Here is a 12,952-nt window from a genome sequence, read left to right on the forward strand (position 1 = left end):
TCAGAAATGACACAAGGACCAAGTGATTAGATGTTGGCAGTGACACGGCTTATCGTCTGGATTCACAGATTTGTTAAAGATTTCTCTATCAATACAAGACAGCGGCAGAGCAGCGCTGTAACTATGACAACAAGTGAACACTACGTCAGTTGCCTGCTGACGATCACGATTGTGATCCTACTACAAGTCCATTGCTGAAGACTTATCAGGATTTATCCATTGGAAATCATAAAAGGACCAATTGATTAAATTGTGGGGGTGTTTTCGAGTCCCATCACTTCCTGCCTGCTACATATGTAGGTCATGCAATTCAGTATCCGTACATAACATACACATGCTTAACACACATCTGTGCTCAGCACCAGGTAATTTTTAAATAAATATTTCATCAATCAGAAATGATACGACTGAGCAGCCTTGGCAGAGTCCTGTGCTCTCTGAGTGCTTCTGTTGATGGTTCTGTTACACCCAGCTGACCTGAGTGGTTGGGACGTAATGAATGTTGATATATAAGTACCGAAAAGATTTACATCTCTGCAATCAAACTTGACTGACGTTTACTAAACTGAACTTCTTATATGGGATCTCTATGTTTTATTATGAAATATCTTTTAAAGGATATGCTCAACTTAGAAGTGATGTAATTATTAAGAGGTGACAGAGTTTCGGAAGATTTGACCTTCAGGTGCTATTGCACAGGGATACTTACTTCTATTGTATACTGTAAATAATGTTGCCAGACATCTATGCACACAATCATGATCATGTGTCCCCATGACACGTTTTCATGAATTTTGCCTTTATTTTGATCGGAGCAGCAGTGATGGGCTAGTAAATGAAATGCACTAAAGGTCAGGTCAGCAGGGAATTCAGGACCCTGCTGCCAACAGCATTTGCACTCATTTAATTTTAATTTGTGCAGTTTCCTGTAATGAAGACAATATTTCCCCCCGTTATTAAAGCATATCTTGTCTCATGTGTGTATTTCTTCATCATGTATTCACCTTATGTCATCCGTTTGGCTGGATTTTGCCCTGCTGATGCTATTAGGCACATATCTCAGACAGCTTTATTTCTATTTCTTTTCAGCAGCTTTGTCTTGGTGTAGTGTACAAAACACCTAATTTGTAAAAAGAATAATAAAAACCCCATTGTCTATGAGAGGGCAGCCTGGTGTACTTCACAAAACAGATTTATCCAGCAGACATTTGATGAGAAAACACAGGATAGTGCTCTGCAAATATGGCAATCATCCACAAAAATATACTCTTGTAAAACATGGTGGAGCTTTCATAATTCTCCAAAGCAGATAAAACAGACTGTCAATACTATATAGTTACACCAAAAGTGATATATATTAAAGATACTATATACAAAACAATATAGATATATTTCGGTAGTACAGAGTCCATGGCTTTCAGTTTGAAATCTCAATGAAATATTGTATTATTCTGTGCACAATATAAAAACACACTGAACAACATAAAAACAGTATACTGCTTTGGCTTATATAAATAAGTGTTTTAAGAAAGAGTAACAGAGATGACCATGTGGAGGGAGTATTGCTTTCATGTTTGACTCATTTAATGTTTCAAACCCTGAGAAGTTCAGAATGAATTGCCTGACACCCAGTGGGAGACGTCTAGTAGCACTTCTCTGTTTTACTGCCCATATCATGAGCTCACAGTAATGCTTCTTCATTCTTCTGTGTCCAGTAGCCCACGGGATATGAAAATGACAGATTGTACTGCAATTGGACCCACATTTATTGGTCTGTTATGCTTTCATTGTGCCTAAAAAGTGGGATTTTCTAAAGTACCACAAGATTTTCAGACAGTTTGACATGTTTGTCAGATCTGCAACGATCAAACTAATCTTGCTTAATCCCTCTCAAAAACCAAATTAAGAACTAAGACAATTTAAAGAAAAGTTAACAGAGCACGTCAATAACATCCACATTTAGTCTGCAACAGTGTCCTTCCTGCATATGCCCTGATGACGTCTCATCATGTGACTCCAGGCTCTATGTCACCCAGCTGTCCATTCGCATTCGTTTGACCGTCGGACTCTCCCTGCCCTCAGACTGACTCGCAGGAAGTGGTTGGAAGTCCGACCATTGGTGCTCCTCCCGGTCGCTGCCGCCGTCATGGGAGCTGCAGGAGGAGCTGACGCTGTCTGCAGGGGACCTCCCCATCTCTACTCGAGTGGATGAGGAGGCAGAGGAGTGAGGACGAGGGGGGACATGAGGATGGGTGATGTATGCGGGCTGGTTAAGGTGGTCTCGGGGTGGGGAGATCGGCTCGGCTTTGATATTGATGTTGTGGTTGGTGTTGATGGAGAGACTGGAGCTTCCTGACCTGCAGACAGAAGAAGAGGCTAGTTTAAGGCTGTGACTGTGAGCTGGAGGTGCCACCTGCTGGTATGACTATCAAGTTTTATGGACTGATGAGACAAAGATGAACCTTTACCAAAGGGATGAAAAGACTAAAGTTTGGATAAAGAAAGGATCTGGTCATGATCCCAAACATACGAGCTCATCTGTGAAACACAGTGGAGGTAATGTCATGGCTCGGGCTTGCATGGCTTCTTCTGGAATGGGTTCAATAATCATCAGTCTTGATGGAACACATGATGGCGGCAGAAAAATGAACTCAGAAGTCTACAGAAACATTTTGTCTGCCAATTTAAAGAAAGATACAACCAAACTGATTGGAAGATCCTTCATTATGCAGCAACATAATGACCCAAAACACACTGAAAAAACAGCAAAGGAGTGGAAGGTTTTAGACTGGCCAAGTCATTCCCCAGACTTCAACCCTAGAGCTGCATTACATGCTAAAGAGGAGACTGAAGGGAGTAACACCTCAAAGCAAACAACAACTGAAATAGGCTGCGGTGAAAGCCTTTGGTGATGTCAGTGGGTCACAGGCTTGATGCAGTTATTGCAAGCAAAGGATTTGCAACTAAATATTAAATCTTATTCACTTTAATTTATTTTTAGTCTATCTGCTCCAATACTTTTGCTCACCTAAAAATGTGGTGTTCCATTACAAATAACGCTATCTTTTAAGTTGTGTATCAGATCTAGATGTAAATACCTGGAAGTAAATGCTGAAATGTTGATCTCTCGTCTCATATTCATCGTTTGATGGGCCCAACGCAAATACTTTCAGTATACAGCAAATATTTCAATATCCTATTTCAACTAAGTAAAAGATCTGAAAACTTCCTCCTGCAATGAACTTGTGTAAAGTTGCAATCATATCCAGTTTATTAGATAAGTATTTAACCACTCTTTTAAGTCCCTCTGGCTGTCTTCCTCTTCTGCACATATTACTTCACCTTTGCTGCACACTACATGAGTTGGGAGATTTTTAATGAATGTAAATAATGTCCACAAACAAACCAGGGTAAACAGTGATCCTATAAATTATTAGTTATGAAAGAAGAGTTATTTGTACCAGGTACTTACCCCATGGAGCTCAGCTGGTGTTGCTCCCATGGTGCCATGGAGCCCAGAGAGGGGCCTGTTGTAGAGCTGAAGCCCGACAGCTCTGCACTGTTCAAGGAGTAATCTGACAAAGACAAGGACGACATGTTGCATGATGGAGCTCAAAAAGTATTAGACTGATGCACTGAATCAATATGAGTCTTTCTCAATATAACCTCAGTAGGGGTCTAAAAATCTTGTGTGAAACTTTGCATGCCATTCCATGAGTAAAGCTGTTGAGCCATGTGGCACTAATTCACTTTCAGCAGTTTTCTGAAAGTTAGTGAGAAAGAACTTTAAAGTTTCATTGTAGGGTATTCCATCGCATGTATAATTAAAAACAAGCAGATTAGATAGATTACATTGAAAATATGGGCCCCAAAGTACAACTTGAGCACAACAAAAGTGAATACACATGTAATTTCTGCTGTAGGCTGACTTCATTATTTAGTGGGATTCTTTTTCAGCTTTGACAGATGATACTTTTCAATTTCTTCCACTTTAAAATACCTCAAAGATGTTCTGTTTCAAGTCAGGGAATATTTCACACTTATTTCTTTCCCCTTTTAAAAAACTGTGTTGGTGTTGCAGAGTGTCTAGAATAATTTTCATTCCAAATAATTCTTATCCTGCCAAGCTTCTCAACACCAGGAGTCATTTTTTAGTTCAGGTTTTGTAGGTACAAACTTGCATTCATCGCGCATCTACAAATGTCATCTTTCCTCCACCTCCATGTTTCGCGGTCACCACTGCACAGTCACTGTGGTAGTCCTGGTCAGGAACACACCAAACGTACTGGGCACCATCTGATCCAGACCAATTCATTTTTGTTTCATCTGACCAGAGAATGTGCTGCCAATATTCATCTGGCTTCTTTCATTTTCCTTGGTAAAGTTTAATGTTGCAGATTTGCAACATGTTGTGAGAAAGAGTTCTCTCTTCTTAACATCTTTGAACTCAGTCACCACAACTTACCTTCTTCCTGTACCTCCTCACCTCTGCTGCAGATGTGTTTCATAACTTGTTCATTTCCTATAGATGCTCACATGTTCACGACATCTCCAGCCTGGTTTCTTGGTTGTCGATGGAATTGGTTACCATCATGACCCATGTTGGATTAAACACAACTCAGATCAAAACTTGTACCACTTTGTTGTTTCAGTTGACCTAATTTTCAAATTACATGTGTGCTAACTTTTGTTGCAGATGTCAGATACCCTGCATGTCAACTTGAATTACTGTAAAATGATACAACATTTAACATTTTTGTGATGTTGTGCAGGGCTATTTCTCTGTGTTGTTGTATACTGTAGATGCTGTGCTTGAAAAAGTATTTATCACTACTTGACTTGTTCTTCTTCTCCTTTTAGAATTTATTTATTTATTGGCATTTAGCCTTTATGAGGTAGAAACAATAGGGAGAGACAGGAAATATGGGGAAAGAGAGCATTCAAACCGTAGCCACATGTGCACAGATATTTTTATAAACATACACTATTGTTAAAAGTTTCGGGTTGGGTAGAAATGTTCTTATTTTTGAAAGAAAACCAGTTTTTTCAGTGGAGATAGCATTTAATTAATCATAAATACAGTCTAAACATTGCAGATGTGGAAAATGGCTATTCTAGCTGAAAAAGGCTGTTTTTTAATGGAATATCTACATAGGGGTACACAGATCCATTTCCGTTAGCCATCATTCCTCTGTTCTAATGCTACATTGTGTTAGCTAATCATGTTGCAAGGCTAACTGATGATTAGAAAACCCTTGTGCAATTATGTTAGCACATGAATTAAAGCGTGACTTCATGGAAAACATGAAACTGCCTGGGTGACACCAAACTGGGTATAGCCTTTCTGTGTTTTGTCCTTTCATCCACATGCAAACACAGTTTGAATTCACTGAAAATAAAGCTTTTGGAAAAGAATTTGTTAGGGGAGAGATAGATATTTAAAGATATTTAAAAACTCAATGTTGACATGTAGAGAGGAATTGGTTTGGAAGAGTCTTAGTGTGTGTTGTTAGCTCCTTTCTTTACATTAGGCAATTTGGTACAATGGTGGCCCTGACTAGCCTAGCCGCGCTAGACAACCCACGGCAACGAATTTAATTCTCTGCCAGGGTCGGTTTAGTTACCCTCCATAAGGCTCGAGGCTGGATTCTCCTAAAACTGGCCGGACGAATTACCATGAAGTGTAGAGTCAGAAGGCGGGCGTAACTAAGTGACGACAGAGGCGCGACGATTCTGACAGAAACAACCGGAAACAACTAGCCTAGCCGCGCTAGACAACACACGGCAACAAATTTAATTCTCTGCCAGGGTCGACAACAAAAACAACAACAGTCGTTGAGCTCCATTAGCACCGACTCTGAATAATCTTTCTGTTAACATGTCTGTAATATACTTGAGCTTCACCCATTGACTGTATAAATAAGGCTTCACCGAACTACCACATCCTCTGATTTCCGGCGCTCTAGGAGCCTATTCGTTGCGCTGATTGGTTGTATACCTACCCAATTGCTGCAGAGTGATTTGAAAGACAACCTTTTAGCCCGCCTCCCTCCCTGTCGAGCGTGCCTAGACCCTTGTGCCTTCAGAAACATGGGTGTAGCGTGGCTAGGCTAGGCCCTGACCAAAATAGTGCCAAACCTGCTAATGTTTTTAATGTTCACACATAAATGTATAGGTACTCTTCTACTATACTGAATTACCCGGAATATGTTGCAGAAAGACAGGAAACTAACCGAGTTAATCTCACTGAGCGCTTTTAAATCTAAACTGTGAGTTCCTTAAAGCTGCTGTCCGGAGTTTGAATCGCAGCGTCTCCCAAAATACTGGTGGTCCCACCCTCCCTCCCTCTGATTTCGCCCCTTTATTTGTGCACGCGCGCAGTACATGAGAGAAGTGCCCGGAGTGCTGCAGCATCTCGCCTGTTTTGCTGTTTTCCCCTCTTCTACATTTAGTACATTTAGTAAATAATAAAGGAATTACGTTAGAATTCTGTATTGAGTCTAACTTGTCCTAATACCAAAATAACATGAATCTGCTAGGACGAACGAGTAAAGTTTCAATATGTGATTACACTCGTGTATCCCTCTCGATGACGTTGTTTATCAAACTTAGTGCATTTACGCGTGTATATGTGTTACATTGTTTATTTATTTCTATCTAGAGTTCAGAATTGCATGACTCTTCTGACGAAGAGTATGTCCCAGACGCCCCAACATCTTCCTCCAGAGGTCGGGCATCTAAACGAAGCCGTCAGGCGGGCTATGGAGGCCGTGGTCGGGGAGCGAGGCGAGCACCAAGAGCCAAAAAACGTCCTGCAGTCTCTTGGCCTGACAAGCGGTGGGATTGGTAACTTTTCTGGAAGTTGCTGAGCCCTGATGCTCTCTCCTCCACAAGCAAAACAAATGTGCGCGCGGTTGCGTAGTGCGTAGCTCGCCCACCTCTGCATGGGCTTGCTTGCTGTGCGCGTAACCGTTGATTGACAGCATGACAAAGCTGAAGCTCGAACTTGATTGGTCGGCAGCAACCGGTGCTTTTTGGAATAACATGGGGGTCTATGAGAGGAAGGCGGAGCTCAGGAATAAATTTTCATATCGCGTTATACTAACTTTATATTATAGTATCGAACTAGACTAACACATTTAAGCTTTGTTAAAAAATGATACATAAATTGAAAACAAACGGAAACTCCGGACAGCAGCTTTAAGCCGTTTCCACAACATGCACTTGTTTTTTTATAACTTGCTTGTAAATTTATTTACATTTTTTGTTGTGTTTTTGTGGTCACATTTTAATTATGTTTTAACTGTGTAATTTTATAACTGGGTTTTATATTCGCTGCTGCCTATCTTGGCCAGGACTCCCTTGAAAAAAAGGCTGATAATCTCAATGGGAATTCTCCTGGTTAAATAAAGGTTAAATAAAAAAAAATAACAATAAATTAGCAAATCTTTCATAATCAGTCCACATATGTGATTCCTCCCTTTCTCAAAGTCTCATTCTTAGAAACCTGAAGGAACCAGTAACAGGATTTTGGTACCATTGCTGTAGGATGAACCGATGCCGGAGTAGACCAGACTCTGGTGGGGCAGACTGGGTGTGGTGATGGAGACCACCGGTGTGGATAGAGGCTGACTGGACTGACTGCTGCCCAGTCGCTGGTTACTCTGAAAATTGAAAAAAGAAAAGAAACATACATTGTCACAAAGTCTACAAGCAGTTTCTCTGCCCTGGTATAATTAACCACGCCCGATGGGTACGTCGGCGGGGTTATTGCATTCGGTGCGGTATCTGGCTGGGTAAGTATGTATGTATGTATGTATGTACGTATGTATGTATGTATGTGGCTATGTCCGGTCCGATATCTCTGCAACCGCTGAAGTCAGGATAATCAAACTTGGCACTGAAGATCAGTCTAAGGTCCCCTGCTCAGTTGTGGAGTTACAGGTCAGCAGATCAAGTAGGGAGGGAGATACGTACGATGATCTAAATTGATACATATTGCATCAGTTGTATAGGGAGGACAGGGTTTTCGCCAGCAGAGGGCGTGGTTCTGCCCTCTACTGAGGGCTCATCTCGTTGTTCCAGTGATCAGTATAACTGGTCCTGTCATGCTCTGTTTCAACCACATGATGTCACTATTCACTCATTTTCTCCATGGACTCTCGATGGCAAGTCCAAAACTTCCCTTTCCAGAAAAAGCCAAACCTCAATTGCTTACACTTTTTTTTTTTCAAAACCAGCCTGTGACATTTAATCATCCTTTAATTACTTATTTATCCCAACACCTCAAATTTCCACAGACCAAACAGGAACTTACTAGGGTTTGACATTTTTCTCAGAAAAAAGAAGTCTATAAGAATTGCACCTACCAACAAGTAACTGTAGTTAATGTTAACAACCTTTGTAAATTAATTTTAAGACAACAACTGAGCATTCACTCAGTATTTCTAAATACAGATTCTCTAGTTTATGAGTCAGTTTTCCTTTGCTAAACAGAAACTACTTTGTATCTTTCAAAAGCAATACTGTCTTCTAAATTATTTGATTTAATTGTGTGTTCAGACATGTATGACACATTTAAACTGGTAACAATCCCATCAGTATTTGCAATCAAGCCTACTGCAACTACACAAAACAATCTGAATATCAGCAATTGATTCTAATCAGTCAGTGTCATAAATTACGGTAGAAGCAAAGCTGGTTCAGCACATTAAATATCTGGCTGGGAAAGACCAAAACCAGTCGCTCTTTAAGTCCTGTCACACAGCACTCTGGTGTTTCAGCCTGATAATGTCAGCAATGACATCACTCTGAATGAGGTCATTCATTCACTGCTGAATGACACACAGAAAAACTGTGGGTTAAAAAACTGTTATATGTCTGAAATGAACATGTCCTCAAAGCTCACCCAGTGTGAGTTCCTGGAGAACTGCACTGTTTCCCTGCTGTTTTCTGTGGTATCCCTGCCACAAACAGCAACAAATAATGCAGCACAGTATTCAAGTAAAAGCTAACATGATAATGAGGTCACTGACAGACACGCTGTGAAGAAAAGTAGACCTGCTCAGGTCTGTGTGCGTAGTACATTCCTGAATTTGAAGATGTTCTTGGCTGTTTGTGTAAACCACAAACATTAAACAGAAAGTACTGCATTCACTTAAAGTTAATGTAGGCATAAGTATGAAAGAGTGGCTGTACAGTGGCTTGGTGGTTAGCACTTTCGCCTTGCAGCTAGTAGATCCTCGGTTCACTTCCCGGCCTTCCCGGGATCTTTCTGCATTGAGTTTGTCTGTTCTCCCTGGTTTATTCTGGGTTCCACAGGTTCCACTGGGTTCCAAAAACATGCTGAGGTTAACTGGTAATTCTAAATTGTCCATAGTTGTGAATGTGAGTGTGATTGTTTGTCTGTATATGTGTGTAGACCTGTGATAGACTGGCAACCTGTTCAGGCTGTTCCCTGCCTTCACCCTAAGTCAGCTGGGATAGACTCCAGCCCCCCCGTGACCCTAATGAGGATTAAGCGGTGTATAGATAATCCATAGATAGTCCACTGGACACTAACCCTAAACCTGGAGGTATCTGGCAGAGCCTGCACCCTCACAATTGTTTCAGAGCACAAACCTGGAGAGAAACTGTCCCCACTAAAACCCAATGCAGGAGAGGAGTTGGTGGCCAACCTGAGAACCTCTGAGATCAGGCTCAACATGCAGAAGACCATGCAGGTTCATGCTGTAGTGTTCCATACTGCTCTGTTCTGAAGGAGGGATGCGATAAGATGGACGCCATTTACCAGACCCTAGATGACCTCAAGATGGATGTGTGAAAGAGGAAGCAAAAGGCAGTTTCAAAATGATCAGACCAAGAAGTTGTTATCTGACCACAACACAACATCTTTCACTGCAGTGAATGAAAACTAGAAACTCATACATGCTGACATCTGAGCAGCTACGATCTTGTCTCCTCTTTGTGCAGACAAAGAGGAGACATTAGAAAGAGAATGGTTCCGTTTTGTTCCAAGTAACAGCCTCACATTACTGTCTACCCATATAACACATTCTCATTGTCACTCAGTAATCACTAGTAATCACTCCAGAAAGAACAGAATGATTATGATGATTAACAGAGGCAGTGTTGATTGACACATGTGGAATGAAAGTGTGTTGATTCAGTTAACACTGAACTTTAGTCATACAGTGTTTCATTGATATTAATGACTACACTCAGCTTGTCACAATGTCCTCTCCTCACATGTTATATATGTCTCTCTCTCTCTCTCTCTCTCTCTCTCTATGTATATCTGATTTTTTTCACCAAAAGATCAGACAGTAATGTTTCTATGTTCATAGCAACACAAAACAGAACCTTCTCTCCTGTCCTCTCACTAGTGCGTCACTGCACAGTATAAAAAACCCTGGAAGCCACAGCCAGCAGTCATGGAGCCGCCTGTTCACCATAAAAAAAGAAAAAAGTACAAAGTCTAAGTTTCCATTGTTTCCTAATCGTTACATCGTCTTTGAGCATACTGTGGGAGGGGAGGGCAACAGTAGGAGAGTTAAGGGCAAATCAATAACTTCAGTGAGCCAGCACAGCTGCTGCATGTAGAATGTGAAGAAAGAGAAGCACAGTCCTTCTACAGTCTTCAGCCTCAGTTCACCAAACAATGAAGTCGGTGAGATTTAATGCTTCTGAGGAGCAGATCTTCTTGTAATTTGAGCCGCAATTTGAGATGTGACTAGAAAACAATTAGACATTATTGTTGCTTTTGAGCTCCTCAGATATGGCATCTAGAGAATGTGGAATCACAAAATATGTGAGTTGGCTGCATACTAGAAATGTCACCAAGCTGTATGAGCAGCCTGTTGTCTTACAAAGCTTAAAGGCATCATTTTAAATAAATCAGTGGAGGTATCTGTATGAACATGCAGCACAACTACACTAAACCAGTTGTTGTAGTCATAATAGGACAGGCTACAGAGATGTTGAAAATTGTCAAAATATAATACATAAGACAGTTGTGATTATCAGCGGCCACATCAGCCTTTGCTGTTTTGGTTTCGCAGTCAATCTAAATTATTTCTGAAATGCTCTTACAGAAGTTATGAAATAGAGGTTCTTTTCTGTGATATCAGCCGTGATTTAGACTCAACAGTGTATTAATTCACATGCATAATTACAGAGATTTTTATGATGAAGAATATGTATCCATTCAAATGTGCCTCAAAGATGCACCTAGAATTTAAACCAAACTCTGTAAGTTTATTATGAAAACAGGACCACCGAATGATGACTGAGTTCACTGAGAGGAACCATAAGGAGACTTCCTGGTTATGGCACTGACAACTCAGACTATAAAGTAATTTCTTTTCAAAATTAGGAACACAATTTTTTGCCAATATCCTATTTTCTTTAAAGGAACAATGATTCCATCTGCAAAACCACAAACGATCTGTTCCAAATGGTGTCAAACCAGTTGTTCTGAAAAGGTTCTGACTCTGTGGTTGTCTGCACCATTTATGTACCCGGGTCATGTCTGAGTCCAGCATCCCTCAGGCTTGGAAAACATTATGCATTATTCAGTTTTTTTTAATAAAATTGAGTCACTGGAATTCCATGTTTTTACAAAGTTGTTCTTGAGTTAAAGATGCTCTTGCCAGGGGTTTACACTATTTCTATCCTTACATGAACGGACGGACTGACTGACTGACAGACAGATAGATTCTTTATTAATCCTCAGAGAAATTCAAGTTTATTTTTTTATAACAACGGTTTAGCATCACTTCATCAGGACTTCTGTTGAGGTCCTAAATATAAAAGCCAAGCATGCACTTACCAGTGTTTGCATCATTCCTTTGGACTGGGGGATGACCACTCGGAGGTCTGTCTTGCGGCTGGGAGGGACCAGGCTGTTCCCATGAGGCGGAAGAGGAGGAGGAGATTTTGGTGGTATGATCTTTCCCAAGCTGCCTCCTCCGGCTGAACTCACGAAGCCGTTCACTGAATACAGAGACGTGGAAATCTGAGGACATCTGACAGTAAGGAAATTCCAACTTTTGTTTAAGAGCTGACAGAATGAGTCGTGCTCTATGTGCGACCTCCTCAATGTACTTCACCAAGACAATTTTACAAGGGACATTTTCTTTTTAGTCAAATCCACTGTGGAAATAAGGCAAATGTAGAAATATTTATAGATCTAGAATTTTCTAGAAAAAGAGAAGTGTGTTATAGTGGTAAGTATTAGATTCATTAAATCAACCTGTCCACGATCAAGCTCAGAATACAGAATGGAGAAAGTACAGGTACACATTATACAAGAGATAATCATAAATATTTGATCTTTTCTCTCTCTTGACATTACATCATGGCAGTGTTTCTGGGAGAAAGTGCATAAAGAAAACAGGGAGGACACTCTGTAAGGATAGTTTGTTGAAAGCTTTTAAGACTGCTGACATTATTCAGCAGAAATGGTTTAAGTCAGCTGTGGTGCATCGAGACACAGAACTGGCCTCCACAGTGATACTCACCACCAGCAAGACATTCATCATGATTCAAGCATCCAACACCTTTACAAAGCTCTCACAGAAAGCCCTGTGGCATAGTAGTTAGCCAAGTGTTAGACGAAAGCATGACAAATTTACAAAGCACGCTTTCTAGATCAGTGTAACCCAGGAATTGGGGCCATAATGCAAAACAAATTGGAGGGGTCATGAGCTAATCAACAGGACAAGAGGCAGAAAATAAACATGTAAATTTTTCTCTTTATAGAGAATAGAATAGACTTTCTTCTATTCTTCACATTTTAATTTTAGCAAATGTACTTTTTTTTTTTTTTGCCTCTTAAGGCCTCTAAAACTAAAATAAAGAAGAGGCCATCATCATTTGTTTAAACTGGTCACAAGGCAGCTGCTCCCAAGGAATTACAAGGAGCCATTGCTTTGTTTTAAGGAACAAAAGG

At 40.6% G+C, this 12,952-nt stretch overlaps 1 protein-coding gene across 4 annotated transcripts in view; it reads right to left on the reverse strand.

The window, feature by feature from the left end:
- Positions 1-1,174: 1,174 nt before the first annotated feature.
- Positions 1,175-12,952, reverse strand: part of LOC110964939 (myocyte-specific enhancer factor 2A-like) — a 62,923-nt gene continuing 51,145 nt past the window's right edge. For all 4 annotated transcript variants that reach the window (XM_051960500.1, XM_051960503.1, XM_051960505.1 and 1 more), the window contains 4 exons: positions 11,831-11,994; positions 7,538-7,664; positions 3,473-3,575; positions 1,175-2,357 (listed from right to left, as the gene is read on the reverse strand). In XM_051960500.1, the coding sequence (XP_051816460.1) occupies positions 2,024-2,357; positions 3,473-3,575; positions 7,538-7,664; positions 11,831-11,994 (728 nt within the window). In that variant the 3' untranslated portion in view covers positions 1,175-2,023. The remainder of the gene's footprint in view (positions 2,358-3,472; positions 3,576-7,537; positions 7,665-11,830; positions 11,995-12,952) is intronic.

The sequence above is a fragment of the Acanthochromis polyacanthus genome, chromosome 2 (assembly GCF_021347895.1).
Source record: "Acanthochromis polyacanthus isolate Apoly-LR-REF ecotype Palm Island chromosome 2, KAUST_Apoly_ChrSc, whole genome shotgun sequence".
Taxonomy (NCBI): domain Eukaryota; kingdom Metazoa; phylum Chordata; class Actinopteri; family Pomacentridae; genus Acanthochromis; species Acanthochromis polyacanthus.